Source organism: Manihot esculenta, chromosome 1 (assembly GCF_001659605.2).
Source record: "Manihot esculenta cultivar AM560-2 chromosome 1, M.esculenta_v8, whole genome shotgun sequence".
NCBI lineage: Eukaryota > Viridiplantae > Streptophyta > Magnoliopsida > Malpighiales > Euphorbiaceae > Manihot > Manihot esculenta.
In genome coordinates, this window is record NC_035161.2 from 10810356 (window position 1) to 10828073 (window position 17718).

Below are 17718 nucleotides of genomic sequence, written 5' to 3' on the forward strand. Positions count from 1 at the left end.
TGTGCATCCAGTGCCTCCCCTGATATAGTATAATCAGTCACAAGCAGCACACGAAGATGCACCAAGTTCATCACATGTCCCACCAAGCTCATCTCAGGTGCCTTCTATGCTTTATCCTTCACAAAGTCAGTTCATGGATTGGATGCCTGGACCAAATACAATGGCTTCATTTACGACCGGTGCTTATAGTGTACCATACACGCCAATAGGAGCGGTGTTTTCTGCATTTGCATCAGAACCTGCACATGAGCCTTCTACTTCTAGGTAGTTTTACATGCCAGGCGGAACTACAGAGAATATGTTTACGGGATATAACACTGGATTAGGATATGACCAGACTGGTGTCAGTCTGTTTGGTCAGTCTAATCCTTCTGGTGCTGTGATGCAAAATCTCGATGTGCTGGCACAGGATGATCTGGATCCTCAACAATTCCTAGCACTGGGACCATGGCAAGGTTGCTTACGGGCTCCACATGAGAGGAGACATCGAGGGGGTGGTACTGGTGATCATAACTGACTGTGAGTTGAATATGTCTGTAAAAAATATTTTAATTAATTTCTTTTTATTATGATTATTTTTTTTTTTGCGTATTTAGTTGAGCCTATTCCAAAATATTGACTGAGTCTTATGATTCACTATCATTTTGGGCAATGCAGGTGGTAATTAGACATGACATCTTTGGCGGGCACTTGAGGAAGCTGCTACTGAGTTCATTCCATATGTAAAATTGGTGCGTGTAATTTTTTTTTTTTAATCAATTATGATTTATGATAGGTTCTTGTTTGCACTTGCTTTAGTGTAGTGAGCTATTGAGTTCACTTTAGTAGACTCCGTAATAAATTTATCGATGTACTACATATGAGTTTATTACTCACAATATAATTTTGTTTGGGTTGATATGGATATGTTTATAATAATATATTTCAATATAGGAAGTCACTCTTGTTATTGTCTTGTTTGATTTATGTGTAATTGTGGGATCTCTAATTGTGAGTTGCTGAATTCAATATTTCCTTGTTAGTGATCTCAGATAACATTTTGAATTGATTAATTGTGGCTATCTAAGTATTAACATGATTGAGCATGATTTGAACACTACACATTTCAACATTTGTTTACTCATTGATTTGTTGTTCCTCTCTAGGTTCGTAGTGATTATTCAACCGATGATATTGGTGTGAAGTTGGAAATGACTGCTGGTGATAGAATGGATTAGGAATAGACTGAGGTTGTCGGTCCAGCCTTGTAATTTTCATATTCAAAAGCGCAACTATATGAGTGGTTTCTTAGATATTAAGTTGCTTTTGCCATTTCATTATGTGAATAACGTTTGGAATTTGCAACCTTATGCTTCATTATTATTATTTCTGTTATGCTTTTATGTTTGGATGCTTTTGAATGAATTGTAGCCTTACATACTTCCTTGCATGTGGATATGAGTTTGTTAATTGTTTAGATTGATCAATCAGAAAATTGCAAACTTCCTTGCATGTCGATATGAGTTTGTTAATTGTTTAGATTGATCAATCAAGAAATTGCAGACTTCCTTGTATATGGATATGAGTTTGTTAATTGTATAGATTGATCAATCAGGAAATTGCAGACTTCCTTGCATATGGATATGAGTTTGTTAATTGTATAGATTGATCAATAAGAAAATTGCAGACTTCCTTGCATGTGGATATGAGTTTGGTAATTGTTTAAATTGATCAATCAGGAAATTGCAGGCTTACTTGCATGTGGATATGAGTTTGTTAATTGTTTATATTGTTAAAATAACTAATAAAATAAAACTTAAATTTCACTTAAATTTCAATAATTATTTTTTAATCAATCGATAACTAATAAAAAAAAATTGTTTGAGTTATAAAATAATTTTAGTGAAATTGTAAACAACATAAAGAATGATAAAAATAATCTCAATTATTACACTTAATATTTAATTATGTTATCATTTCATAATTAATTCTTATGTTATAAAAAATAAACTAATTTATTAAAAATAACTTAATAATTAACTTAATTCTTTATAATACTCTATACATTTATAATAAATAAAATTATCAATATTTATCTACTTGGTTCCCCATCCATACAAGTTTTCTTATTGTGCCCCACCCCGCCACATATGGAACAATGGACTTTGGACGTTTCTTTTATTTTGTTTGACCTCCAGTCCATCTCATTATGTATTCTAGAAGACCTCGGTCGTTCCTTCTTTCTTGTTCTAGAAATGTCAGGCACAAGAGGAAGTACATCTGCTGCAGGCCAATAGTCAGGATGTCCAAGAGGATGGAAAGTGTATGCGTAACATTGGATAGTACAATCCAATTTATAATAGTCAGATACAAATTGTTCGTAGTCAATTGAATGTGACATGCATGCAGCAATAGCATGTGAACATGGTATCCTTATCTCCTGAAATTTGCCACATGTGCATGTTTGATCCATGAATTTTACCACTTGCTTTTGCCTATCATTAGCAGTAATTATTTCGCAAACCATTATCTGATTATTGAACCGTCTAACTCTATGTCCATTCGCTTTAATTGTTTTTGCACGCAGTGTTTCACTGCAAGACTGACTGAAAATATAGCCTTTGCTTTGTTGATCCAAAAATGTTGTCCTTCGCGTATCAAAATAATAGACACACTGAAAAAAGATTTTTTCAACCATTGCCGTTATGGGCAACGCCTGAAATCCTTTCATCATGCCATTTAGTGATTCTACCATGTTTGTTGTCATCACGCCATACCTTTGTCCACCATCATGTGATCTCGTCCATTTCTCTAAATTTATCTTCATTGTCCAATCATACGATTCAGGGTGCATCTCTCGAATATTGTTCACTGCCTCAAAAAACTTTTTTTTCTAGTTTTCATTTACTGATATAAATGACAAGTTCATCAAAGTAAAATTAGCATAAGTAAAAAATGACAATAAATTTAAAAAATAAAATAAACTTCCTATTAAAACATAACACATACCTGCCTTGCGCAACGCTTCCTTTATTACTGCATTTTTTAATGTCTTTGATAGAGCATATTTTAGACCATTTTATCATGATGTTATTGATGTTTATTTACAACTTTTCTGTCTAATTTTGTGGTTTTGATCTTATTTTGCAGAAGATAGGTGTAAAGAGACAATTTGGTGAAAATGCTCTTAAAACTGCCAAAAAGTGCCAAATATGGAAAGTGCCAAATATGGAAAGTTTTCAAATATGAAAAGAGCCAAATAAGGAAAGAGTCAGATAAGGAAAGTGCAGTCAGCAGATTATTTGAAATTCAAATTGTAAATCTTTCCTTCCTTATTTAAAGATGTCAAGACACCTCAGCAAACAGATCTGCCTATTCAGGAAGCAAGATCTCAAGAAGATGCACTTGCCTCTCATGCATTCAGAATTCAAAGTTTGAAATTCAAAAGAAGGCTCCACCTAAAAAGGAAAGTTTGGATAGCATACTGCCCACTTCTGATACCCTAGCCGTACGCCTCCTTGCTCTAGCACATGTGTGCCGCACCTCTCCTCTCTCCTGAAACAAATTAGGCGGCAAGTTATATAAGGGCAGCCTCTTGGGCAGCAACTCATCAACTTGGACAGCAAGGAAGACCTAGGGCAGCACCTAAGATCTATTTAAAGACCACTTGAAGGACCAGCCACCTCTTCAACATGTCTCTTCCGCAACTTCTCCCATTTGGCCAAGGAGCTGCCGCACCACCTCTTCTCCAAGCAAGCTTCGATTCCTTCTTTCTCTTCTTCTTTTCTTCTTTTCTTGGTTGTGGTTCAGCCATGAGTGGCTGAAACCTTTTATTCTAGTTGAAGATTAGGTGATACTTTGGTTTTTTATGGATTGTGAGATCTGAACATAAGTTGTTATCTTTGGTTATTCAATATTTGTGCAATTTCATGCTTGATCCCATTATTGCTTTATTATTATGATCAATGTGGCCACTTGATTCTTGATTGCAAGGTAATATATTGTTAGTTTGAATAATTTTGAGTCCGTAATTGTTTGGATTGTTCAAACACAAGAACACTTAGTGTAAAAACTAAGGAAGTTGCATAATCTAGCGATATCACCATGCGTTTGGGTAGTTAGGATTAGATCTCTCTATTTCTTAATGCAATTGACAGTTGTTTTGATGCCTAAGGCCCAAGGACGTTCCTTGGCAACTTGTTGATTAGTGATTAATTAGATGACGTTCCCTAATTGGTTTATGATTAAGGAGAGACATGGTGGTGAGAAGCGCCTTCCATCTCCATAACTAATCTATTGAATCTATCAAGGGAAACTAAGTGTCAATGATCAATCCCAACAACTGAAGTGGATCCAATTCTTCAACTAGATCTTTCTCATTATTGATTTCTCTTTATTTTTACTATTCGCTTTCTTTTATTGCTTTCAGCATTAGATCAATCCAATCAATCTCAAAACCCCCCTTTTTTACTTTTATTGCACTTTATTTTCATTTTGCTTTCAGTTAATTCTCTTGGTCTTGACAAGGAAGATAGGTAAGTTTTCAATTCCCTGTGGATTCAATCCTTTCACCACTATCTATTGTTGTAAGATTGTTGATAACCAGAAATGTTATTTTTGACCGGCTTCGACAACCGCGAGTCAGTTTTATTGTAATTACTCAAAACATGTCTGATGCAGTATGATGACCAGTTGGAGGTTGCCACCAATCTTTCTGCATCACCTTTAGAATTCTAGCATGACGATAAGAAATTACACACAAATCTTCTCGATTGGTCACAAAAATCCTTAAGCAATCCATAAACCACGACCAATTATCACCATCCTCCTTATCAACAATGGCAAAAGCTAATGAAAATAGTTGATTATTTCCATTGAGTGTGGTTGCACACAGTATACACCCAATGTGTTTTCCATATAGGAATGTCCCATCGATTGAGATTACAGGTCGGCAATGTTTAAATCCCTCAATCGATTGTTTAAAAGCCCAAAACATACGGTTAAATACACGATACATCGGATTTAATTGCTCATTTATCCAATGTGGATTATCTCCAATCATGTATATTGTTTCTGGGTTAAAATGATGAAGAGCAGTCATGAATCTATGCAAACGACTGTATGATTCATCCCAACCCCCATAAAGCCTTGCAATTGCCTTCTGCTTTGCTTTCCATATTTTTTGATAAGACGACTCGTACCCAAATTTATCCCGCACTTTAGCTTGTAGGGCTGCAATTTTTATATCGGGTTGTTGTTCAATTAATGCAAAGATGAATGAACAAATGAAATTTTCATCCAATTGGCTATGGTTTTTCATCACCTGAGGATTTGTACACGTGTGCGGTCCACTGTATCTCGTAATTTTCTATATGTCCTCCCCTTCTTTCTTGGATGCTCGAAGCCTCCATGTACACCCACTGTCTTTGTCTTTACATTTTATAGAATAAGTCTTCTCTCTTGTTTCATGGTAACAAAATTGATGATGATGTCTTAGGTGATATATTTTTGCAGCCGCAGCCACTGCATCTGTCGAAGAAAATATCATCCCAACTGAAAACTCTTTAGAAGGATCCCAAAAGGAACGACCATCTGGCTTATCATAAGAATCCACCCTAAGCAAATCCAAGTCTATTTCTGCCTATGGGAAAGGATGAACAACAGGCACAATAGGATTAGGAAATTGAGTGTTGTAATATCGAGACTCACTCCCACTATCCTCATGACTATTGTCATCATCATCATCCATCGTCATAGTCATCCTCATCCTCATCCTCTACTCTATCAGATAAATTATTTGACGCCCCTCCAAGACTAACTGGTAAATCATAATCATCCACTAAATTTTGCTCTTCATATTGTTCAACATTTGATTCCACAGCAGTTCCAGATGGACCTATATCAGCATCCTCATTCGTCGCATCAACACAACGAAGTATCTTAATATATATTTCTATACCATGTAGACTACCAATTTAATATAAGTAATTAAACATACTACATATATCATCTTCACCCCATATATCCATGCATCAAATTTTAAGGATCCATCTACAATTGTAGGCTTTCTAAAACTAATTGTCTCTATATATTCATCATTCTCGGATAATCCAATTGTACGAGCAATTTTTCCGACCAATTGATTAAAACTTATCTGTTTACCTATTGGAACAATCTTTGAAAAACATCCATCATAATCGTATCCATCAGAACTATTTATAATATTTTCATCCCAATGAATATTAGCATATGCAGGAACTGCCATTTTTCTGATAAAAAATATAAAAAAAAACATGCAAATTCAATATTTCTATAATTGATAAAAAGAACTTTTTTATTTTTTAAAATTACAATAAACTAAAATTAGACTCAATAAATATGATATATTTATTTAAAAAAATTCAGATTTTTTATGTACTTACCTTTGTATCACGTTTTCACCAATATGACCAATGAAATAAAATCTTTCAATTTCTGCAAAAAAAATATATATATTAGGAATTTATTTTTCCTTACAAAATTTACTATAAAAATATAAAAAATTTAAATTTAGAATGAAAAAAATCTAAAACTTATTGGTGTTTTTTTTTTTTTTTTTGCAGTCTAGTAAAAAACAAGTAGATACGATAATTTTATGAAATTTGTAGAGAAAATGAACTGAGTTGTATCAAAAATTAAGTAAAAACTAAACAAGATTATAGAAGTAGAGATCAAATAGAAGATGGGATAGAGCAAAATTTAAGCTTGATAAAGAGGGAGGTTGATTAAAATCGAGTAAGGAGGTAGCAAATTTATAGTTGGGGCCGGTAAAGAGAGAGTAAGGAGGTAGCAAATTTATAGCCGGGGTGAGATATAGTTCGGCAGTAAAACTGCCGAACTAGCCGTTGTGATAAATACACACAGTTGGAATAAATGTGAGACGTGGAGCAGAGCGGTGGAGCACGGAGCGTTGGAGTAAATGTGGACATGTTCGGCACTCAAAGTAGTGCCGAACATGTTGCACCTCTGCATCCTATGTGAGAGGCAATGCATGTCACAGGAGTGCAGAGAATCTCTGCATCCCATGTAATCGCGTGTGGACATGTTCGGTTCGGCTTTTAGGGTGCCAAACACGCGTGTGGACATGTTCGGTTCGGTATGGCCCTGGGTGCTGAACTAGATGGCCCAATCAAGTATGAAATCCACGGAAATGTAATCAGCCTAATATCTAGACATCTAGAAAAATCTTTTATGACTTGAATTACAATAGGCCTGCAGATATTATGCATATTGTTTCTATCAGGTTGCAGCTATGCGATGTATGGATGGCCATGCATTGGGCCTGTATGAACCTGTATAAGAGCTGCTGGTGGCTCTTATCGCCATGTCTTCAATTCTCTTTCAGATGTTGAGAAGAGTAAGAAACTTTCCCGTTCTTTGATTTCCCTCAATTACTTTTGGTCCTCCAGATTTTTCAGAGCCATGAATAGGGTGTAAGAGTTAGACCTAAAATATAGTCAATATGGTAAGTGTAAATTATTGAAGATGAGAAGGGTCCAAATTATTTTCTTGACTACCTGTCATTGAAATTGGATATTCATTGTCATCCATATTGCAAAAAAGTGACAGGAAACAATCTTTTGTTTCTTTAAGTATAGTTGCTCTTTGTTGCCTGCTTGTTGAGTTGTAATCTTGTACCTTTGTAAGAGACTCATGATTTTACTTCTTTACTGAGATTAACTGATTGAAAATTTATGTTAGAGTGTCTTATGAGCTTGCATTTGGTTAAAAAGCCACCATGCTTCTGATTCATTTAAACCAGTAAGATTCTCCACCTCAGAAAGGATACAGTTTGAGCAAGTGTTTGATTACCAATTTTGTTTCTGGCTCTATCTCTGTTATGATGTATTCAATTGCCTTATTCATGAGGAATGTGTTGCTCAAAATTGATGCAACCTTATCCTCTTAACTGTATTATTTACGTGCTCAACTTGAAGATGGGTATACATGTTTGCATGGAGGGTGAGGGTGTTCCTCCGATCTCATAAACTGAAATCCAAACTTGATTCCTTGATACACTTTCAAAATTCAGAATCTCAAGTGTCCTTATGTCCATTAGATTTAACTGTGCCCCACAGAAACTTCTGATGAATGTATTCTCGAACGAGAGAAGCTGGATTGTCAAACTCCATAAATAAATGTAATATACCCATTCCAAATAAGTTAAAGACTGCAATGTGAGATTCAGCTGTTTCCCGTTCCACATCGACAGTTTATGGAAAATCATAATGGTATATAATATATTGTTAATATAAAACTATAAAATAACTTGGATTAATCATTTTGAGTCAAATGGAAAGTGAGTCTAAAAGTTATTTAGATAAGTTTGGACTGGACTGTTTCAGTTGGTATCAGACCCACTCTGAGTCAGAAAAATTATTCAAAGCTAATGGACCTGCGAGGAACCGTTCGAGGTACTAGCGAACCACAATACCCAAGGGTTCAGTTCTAGTTTAGCAATTGTATCGGATTCAGTTGCGGCGAGAGCTAGTGGACCTGCGAGGAGCCGTTTGAGGTACTAGCGAACCACAATACCCAAGGGTTCGGTCTTGGTTTAGCAATTGTATCGGATTCAGTTGTGGCAAGGATGTCGCAAATTTAGCAGCGAGGAGCTATCCAGAGCTAGTGGACCTGCGAAGAGCCGCCCGAGGTACTAGCGAACCACAATACCCAAGAGTTCGATCCCGATTTAGCAATTGTATCGGATTCAGTTGTGGCGAGGATGTCGCAAATTTAGCAGGGAGAGTGTGAAATTCAGCTATTTCCCGTTCCACATCGATGGTTTTAGCAATTGTATCTGATTCAGTTGTGACGAGAACATTGATGGTTTTAGCAATTGTATTTAATTCAGTTGCGACGAGGACGTCACAAATTTAGTAGGACAGATGGTTTTAGCAATTGTATCTGATTCAGTTGCGACAAGGACGTCGCAAATTTAGCGGGGGAGATGATTTTAGCAGTTGTATCTGATTCAATTGCGATGAGAACATCGCAAGCAATTGTATCTGATGCGATAAGGACGTCGCAAATTTAGCAAGAGAGAGTGTGAGATTTCGCTGCTAGATTCAGCTGCTTCCCGTTCCATATCGACCGTTTATGGAAAATCATAATTGTATATAATAGCTAACACGAAACTACTAAATAACTTAGGTTGATATAATAGCTAGCACGAAACTACTAAATGTAACGACCCGGAACCGGTACCCCTCTGTAACGGCCCGAACCATTACCGGCACTAGGATCCAGATTGGCTTAAGGCTGCCGGGACCCGTAGTAAGCCTAACCTGAACTCTGTGTATCTGATAAATCCCATACATGATCCAACTAAACCTAAAACTTTTTCTTTAAAAGTACCAGACTTAACCTTAAAAACACTCAGATATACCAATCTGAAACAGCCTTCAAGGCCTACACCAGTGACCTACTACCAAGCTCAACCTCCATGCCCTATGCCTGAGAACATAGAACCCACTCTCATAAGGTCAGCATATCACAGGTTAGCCTTGGTTCCCGCTTTGGGTCAAGGGATTGAAACCCTTTCTTCCCTCACGGTTCTGTCTCTAGGTCAAGGGACTCTAACCCTATTTTTCCCAGTCACTGGAGTTTGATAAACACATCATACGTTAAGCCTAGTTTGACACATTTCTCATCAAGAAACATAAAACAGGATACATGCAAACACTAGGGATTAACCATACACTAGGCAACGCACATGCTAAACCATAAACACACTGACTTACTATCTATTACATCATTTTACATATATCTCTGTAATTTACATCATGTCCACTACTCTATTACACAAGCAAAACCATAGTTGACATCCTGCTGTCTCTGTCTTCCCACGGCTATCTCTGACCCTGCAAAACTGGGGTTAAGGGAAAGGGATGAGCTACGAAAGCCCAGTGAGTAGAAACAATGAAAACAAGTCATTAAGTCCATGCTCTCATGAAATGCGTCACAGCACAAACATTTCACATCTCGGATTAGACATGACCCCAAAACTCCCTCTGCCGGTGCACGACCCCATACGGAGCTCGTCACTACATGTACTAGCGCCCGGCTCCTCCTGTGGAGCTCACACAGGTCTTACCTAGACATAACAGATCCGTGGGCTATTGTAGTCGCCTGGGTCCAATCCACATTAACAGTAACCAATGCAATGCATCATAGTCGTGATTCTAATGCAATCAACCTATGGCATACTCATGAAACTCGTGATGCATGAAACATGCTACAAATATATCATTTCTTATGTTAAAAGGATTTAAGTTAGTTCTACTCACCTCTGCTCCTTTAGCAGATACTGAACCGACTCTGCAACAACTAACACTGACGACCTCCTCGATCTCTCGGGTCCAAACCTACACAAGTGGACTCGCATGAGGTGTCAAACACAACCTAAACAACTCTTAGACAACTCCCCAAAGATCCCCTAAAACCTCCTAGAACAAACACATAAGGCATGCAACAGAAGGCTGAACAGGACACTTTCGGCGGCAGGTTCGGCGGCCGAATGTCCTCTCCAGAGCCGAAACTCATGCACCTTCGGCGGCCGAATCTCTACTTTCGGCTGCCGAACCCTTTCGGGGGCAAGGTTCGGGGGCTGAACACACTCCAGAGACGAAAGTCTCTACCCTTCGGCGGCACCTTCGGCGGCCGAATCCCCCTTCCAGAGCCGAAACTCAACTCTCTCGGGGGTGAGCTTTGGCAGCCGAAACCACCTCCTCAAGGGGTTCGGCGGCCGAATGTACCTTTGGCTGCCGAACCTAAGTTCATCCAGAACTCATCCTCGACGGCAACCAAGCTCCTCAATCCATTCCAACACCCAAAACATGCAAACTTCAACTCCTCAACATACACATACTAGAGTATATGCACAAAGGGGTCCAAAACTACCTAAAACCCCAACAAAACAACATAGCATAACACCTAAACATGCTTTCATCAATAAAACATCAAAAACATACTTTTTACCCTAAACATGCATCTCTACCCATAACCGCCATAAAACCTCTCTAAATCATCAAAAGAAGGTCAAGATCTTCACTTACCTCTTGCACACAAGAAGATGAACGATCTGGACTAAGAGATATGGAGCAACTCTCCTTCACACTCTCCAAACCTTAAAACTTCTCTTTTGAGCTTAAAACCTTCAAACAACATTAAAACCAATCAAACCCTTGCAAGATTTGAGAAAAACATGAAGATAACTCATGGAGGACCTGTTCTTACCTCTGGAAGTGAAAACACAAGCTATACTTATCCATTTCACCAACTGGAGGCGTTTATATAGGTGGCAAACCGACTCAGCTTCGGCAGCCTAACCGCATGCAAAACCATGCAACGTTCGGCGGCCGAACTTGGTGTTTCGGCAGCCAAACCTTAAGCGCTTTCGGCGGCCGAACATTACCTTCGACGGCCGAACCTGGCAAAAACCTCCTTGGTCATTTCTCTTCAAAACTCAATCCTCTCTCACTCTAAACCTTTAAAATACTTAAAAACATTAAGAAAATCTTTCTCTTACCCGTCTAAAAACCTCTGACATCCTCGAATTCCACCGGACGGTAGGAATTCCGATGCCTGATCTAGCCGAGTATTACATTCTTCCCCCCTTTTAAAAACATTCGTCCTCGAATGTTTCACACACCAAACAAATAAGCAAGCAAGACCTAACACTTTGTTTCTAAAGAGAGAACTCCTGGGTCTCCTTATCACTCTTCACACTGACTGTTTCATCTAGGTGAGCTTCTCTAAGCTCTCTACTTCTGATTCCTTAGAACCCTTACGTCGATCTGACACTAATGCCATAAGCACTACCCTACTCTTCTCCTGAACTCCACAGCTTCCGTTGCGCACTCTGATCCTTATTCCTCTCTTTTCCTCTTACTAAATCTGGCCTCTTTTTTAACTTTGGTACTACCCAAATCTCTGATCTCCCTAAAACCATAATCAGGTCCTACTAGCTGTTCTAAGAAATTATCAATCTTACCTGGGAATACCTGTCCTTCGTAGTGACCTTGTTAATTGCGTACAGTCACAACAAAGTCTCAAGGATCCATCCTTCGTTTCCCACAACAACACAGGAACATTCCAAGGTGAGGTACTAAGTCGGATACAATCCTTGTCTACCAATTCTAGTAACTACTCTTCTGGCTTCTACTATCTCCATCTATAGGTATCATCCTATAGGGAAGAATAGAAATGGTTCTGCATCCAGACACCACTCCTATTCCACACTCTCTCTCCCTTACAGGTGGTAAACCTGACAGCTCGTCTGGGAAACATCTAGAACTCACTAGCAACGGGCAATGAGACTGATTCCGTGATCTGACTACTAAACTTGCTCACAAGAGCTGGAACCCTCTGACAACCTTTCCTAAGCCAACTTTGAGCCTGATGGGATGACATCAAACCTCTAGGCACCTATACTCTGTCCCCTCCAAGGACTACCTCTGATCCATCCTGAGCTCTGAACTCTCCTACCTTGTCTCTGCAGACACAGGTAGTACTATGAGTAGCTAGCCAATCCGCCCTAGAATGATATCACACAGTCAGATCTAGAACCATAAGGTCAGCTGGAAGGCATCACACACTCTCAACTAAACTCACTGTCTGACTCTGCAGCAGATGAATCATACTCGGGTCCACTAACCCAGAGAAAACACTCTAAGCCCAGAAGTCATCAACCCACTCTATCACTGGCTCTCAAAGCAACAAGGAAAGAGAAACACTAGGGTCCAAAACAACAGCATACACATCCGAACATCCCAAGTGAACGTACCTGACGTCACCGTGTTTGATGTGATAGCCTTCTACTGAGTCAGGGTGAAGAGCCGAGCTAATGCTAACGGAATGTAATACCCGGCTAGAGTCCGGCACCGGAATTCCTGTTGTCTGATGGAATCCGGGGTGTTGGGATTCTATATAAGGGTAGGAGTTATGGTTTCTATGTGTTATGAGGTGTTTTATGGTTTTACAGTTCTTTAGTTTTGAGTTTTGAGTTGAAATGAACCAAGGCAGAGGAGCCAAGTTCGGCCGCCGAAGATAAGTTCGGCCGCCGAAAGTGCCCAATGTTCGGCTTCCGAAGTTCAGGTTCGGCCCCCGAATGTTGCATGGTTTTGCATGCGATTCGGCAGCCGAAGCTGAGTTGCTTAGCCAGCAGGTTTGTATCCCATTAGTCAGCATTTTGGACAGGTGTTAGCACCAGATCATGTCCAGAAGTTGGCCACGTCTCCCTTGGTTTATTTGCTGAGTGTGAGCAGCTCATGCAGGAGTTTGCTCATTTACCAAGTGTTGAAGGTTGTGAAGCAAAAAGTGAGTTTGAGAGAGTTTGAGAGTGTGAGAGGAGGTGATCCGTTTTCCCTTGTTCAGAGTGTGTAGCTTCTTACTACAGGAGGTAAGTGATGTTCTTGAATATGTTTTCTGATGGTTTTAGGGGGAGTTGTGGAAGGAGATGCATGTTTAGGTTCTTAATGATAGTTTTGATGAGTTATGCATGTATACATGTTTATGTGTTATGTTTGATTTGTTGTTTGGGGTTAGGAGATAGTTTTGGACCCCTGTGACCATATACTTGAGTATATGTGAGTTGAGTAGAGGAGGTAAGCATGTTTTGAGTGATTGAAGGGAAGGAGGAGATGGTTTGCCGTTGAAGCTGAGTTCTGGATGAACTCAGGTTCGGCAGCCGAAGGTTCATTCGGCCGCCGAACCTCTTGCATGGTGGCTTAGGCTGCCACAGCTTGCCCCCGCGAGTTGTGCATGTTCGGCTCTGTTTGGGGGATTCGGCCGTCGAAGGTGCCGCCGAAGGTGCTTGAGTTTCGTCTCTGGAGAGGACATTCGGCCGCCGAACCTGCCGCCGAAAGTGTTCTGTCCAGCTTTCCTTTGCTTGCTTTGCATGACTATTAGAGAGAGTTTTAGGGGATTCTTGGGGAGTTTAAATAGAGTTAGTCATAAGCTAGTTTGGTCCCTCATGTGCGTTTATCTGGATAGGTACAGACCAGAGGAACCAGAGAGAGCAGCAGTGAGTACTGCTCCAGAGGTTCAGAGCCTGCAGAGTCAGTCAGTCCAGTTAGCCCGATGTGAGTGGAACTAAACTTATGACTTTTAATTGAACTACAAACTGCTTTTAGCATATCTCATGCATCATGATTATGCCATAGGTTGATTGCATTAGTATACACGAATATGTTGCATTGCATTGTTATTTGGTGATGTGAGTGAATGCTGAATGATCCAATAGTCTCAGACAGGAAGTCCAGGAGCCTTTGACTACGCCCTGGCAATGATAGCAAAGTCCAGGAGCCTTTGACTACGCCCTGGCAATGGTAAGTACAATGGTGTTATATACACATATACATATATGACAGGAAGTCCAGGAGCCTTTGACTACGCCCTGGCACAGAGTTACTGGGACTATGTGGTGACAGGTTTACTCTTGATGTGGCTTGTCTGTGATATGGTGCATTCCATGAGATCATATTTTACTGAGATGTTTTACTGTTCTACTCACTGGGCTATAGAGCTCATCCCACTCCCTTAACCCCAGTTTTGCAGGTTCAGTGTACAGTGTACAGGGACAGTCCAGCAGAGTACAGGAAGAGTAAAGAGATCTGTAATAGCTTAGAGTGGACATGTAATATTAAAGAGATGTAATAGTTGTTGCTTGACCTAGACCTAGTGATGTATGTTTTGTACATGATCTGTATATGTATATATGTTTTCCTGTATGTGAAAACCAGGCTTAACAGGTATGAGTTAACCCATCTAGAGCAAGCTCTAGTCAGGGATACATGAGTACAGAGTACAGAGATAGTGCATGCACAGGTTAAGCCTTGGTTCAGAAAAGAGTTTTATTTTCACATAAACTGTATGATCATGTATGAGGTTTACAGGTACACAGAGAGTATAGCAGGCTTGCTACGGGTTTTGGCGGCCTTAAGCCGACCTGAATCCTAGCGCCGGTGACGGTCCATTTTGGGGTCGTTACAGATTGGTATCAGAGCCCTAGGTTCACATGATCGGACCTATAGAGACAGTGTTGGGCTCAGACAGGTTAGAAGTGGTCAAGCACAATAGGAAATCATGTCCACTAGGATAGGGTCTTGAGTCCAAGCTGCTATGATATGCCATGAGTATTGTATGTGTATGATATGTGATGTTTATGTGCTAAAGTGGTATGTTATATGTTGTATTTTCCAGAGAGGAAAGATGCGAGGAACTCGTCGATCAGCTCGATTGACTGGAGTCCCACCAGAGAATGAGAGACCAGCTGCTCGTCCTCCTGCATTGCCAAGGGCAAGGTCTCAGAGATCTAGCAGGGAAGGCATGTCAATAGACCCTAGAAGGTCTGTAGACGAGAGCAGAAGAGGTACAGCTAGGGGAGGAAGATCAGAGGAAAGGAGGGAAGCTATGGAGACTGATCCGTCTATGGATGAAGGTATGGGCGATTCCGAGGGAGGCGTTCAGGCCTCAGGTTATGGCTATCCATCCTTGTTTCAGGAGCCAGAGTATCCGATGGAGGGTATGTCGGAATACTCTCGTTTTGACCCATATCCTACATTATCCAATGTATCCATCTTCCCCTACCCATCCAAGTGCAGCACACCTAGAGCCAAATGAACCAGTATTACCACCAGAATCAGTAGCCCCTGTTGTTGACAGACATGAACCTAGCTCATCTGGAGGTAAAGTCCAAATGACGGAATACTTGAAATTGGATGCTCCTAAATACAACACAGGAGATGATCCATTCGATTACCTCAGAGCAGTTAGGATGATCACCAGTGAATTGGGAGCAGATGATAGGAGAGCCATTGAGATGGCAGGTTTCACATTAAAGTGTAGGAAAGCCAGAGAATGGTTTAAGAATTATGTGGAGCCTAGAATGGACAGTATGTCATGGGGAGAGTTCGCCAATGAGTTTGCAGGGTGGGCTTTTCCTGACAGTTCAAGGGAGATGAAGATAATTGAATTTGAACAATTGCGACAGACAGATGAGATGAGTGTTGATGAATTTACAGATAAGTTCCTGGATCTGCTTCAGTACGTGGGTCAAGCCTATGATACTGATCAGAAGAAAGCAAGGAGATATACTATGAGACTGCATCCCAGGTATGCTTCCTTGATTCTTCCAGCAGAAAAGGAGAGTTTCCATACTATAGTAGATGCAGCCAGGAAAATGGAAGCTAGTGCCAATATTCAGAAACAGTCACAGGCACAGGCTTCGGGTTCTAAAGCCCCCACACCAAGCAGTAAAAGATGGGACAGAGCAAAAGGAACAAAGAGTAAGTTCTGGAATAAAGTCAAGTCAGGTCTGGGAATAGGTAGTGGCTCAAGCTCTGGCACAGCTCCAGTCTGCAGACGATGCGGAAAACCACATGGAGGAATTTGTCGGTTGGGATCTACAGCTTGTTTTCGATGTGGACAGGAAGGGCATATTGCTCGGGATTGTCCGTAGATGACTTTTGCACCATCCCAGCAGATGAGTTCAGGCGGTGTGGTACAGCCAGTTGTACGGCCAGCAGCTCCAGTCATGCTTCAGACTAGTGGCAGAGGTAGAGGGAGAGGGGTAGCCTCTACTTCAGCAGCAGGTTCCCGAGGTGGAAATCCGGTAGCCCCAGCACGGATTTTCACAGTGACACAGGAGGAGGCTAACACGTCGAACACAGTGGTGTCAGGTAATCTCATCATTGGGTGTTCAGATGTGTATGCCTTGATGGACCCCGGTGCTTCTCATTCCTTTATTGCTTCGAGAGCCATAGAGAGGTTGGGTTTGATCAGTTCTGAGTTAGAGTATCCTCTCTGGGTCAGTGGACCTAGATGTGACCCATCAGTGGCAGTGTCAGTCTGTCGTTTCAGTCCAGTGTTTATAGAGGGTAGATGCCTTCCAGCTGACCTTGTGGTTCTAGATTTGACAGATTTTGATGTCATTCTAGGGATGGATTGGCTATCTGCATATAGTGCTACGTTGGACTGTCGAGAGAAGCTAGTGAGTCTCAGAGACCAGGATGGGTCAGAGTGTGTCTTCAGAGGAGACAGGAGAGGTACACCCAGAGGTATGATTTCAGCCCTTCAGGCTCGTCGTTTGCTTAGGAGGGGTTGTCAGGGGTTTCTAGCTCATGTGAGAGAGCTAGATAGTCAGGTTAGGGAACCAGCCACAGTACCAGTAGTCCGAGAGTTTCTCGATGTGTTCCCAGACGATTTGCCAGGACTACCACCTGATAGGGAGATAGGGTTTGACATTGAATTATTGCCAGGTACCAGACCTATCTCTATACCTCCCTACAGGATGGCGCCAGCTGAGTTAACAGAGTTGAAAGAACAGTTGCAGGACTTGGTAGATAAGGGTTTCATCCGCCCTAGTACCTCACCTTGGGGTGCTCCAGTGCTCTTTGTCAGAAAGAAGGATGGATCCCTTAGACTTTGTATCGATTACAGACAGTTGAACAAGGTCACTATCAAGAATAGGTATCCTTTACCTAGGATTGATGATCTATTTGACCAGCTAGCTGGAGCAGGTTGTTTCTCGAAAATAGATCTGAGATCCGGGTATCATCAGTTGAGAGTCAGAGAGGCAGATGTGCCTAAGACAGCTTTCCGGACCAGATATGGGCATTATGAGTTCTTAGTGATGCCGTTCGGGTTGACTAACGCCCCTGCAGCATTTATGGATCTCATGAACAGGGTATTCAGTGAGTT

The 17718-nt window shown here is 40.7% G+C and overlaps 1 protein-coding gene across 1 annotated transcript; it reads right to left on the bottom strand.

The window, feature by feature from the left end:
- Positions 1-4639: 4639 nt before the first annotated feature.
- Positions 4640-5299, bottom strand: LOC110607337. The gene has a single exon (XM_021746425.1). The coding sequence runs from the start codon at positions 5297-5299 to the stop codon at positions 4640-4642; it is 660 nt and encodes a 219-aa protein (XP_021602117.1).
- Positions 5300-17718: the final 12419 nt, after the last annotated feature.

Bases quoted from the DNA above. Each gene is read 5' to 3' on its own strand.
- LOC110607337 (XM_021746425.1), bottom strand. From the start codon at position 5,299: ATGAAAAACCATAGCCAATTGGATGAAAATTTCATTTGTTCATTCATC.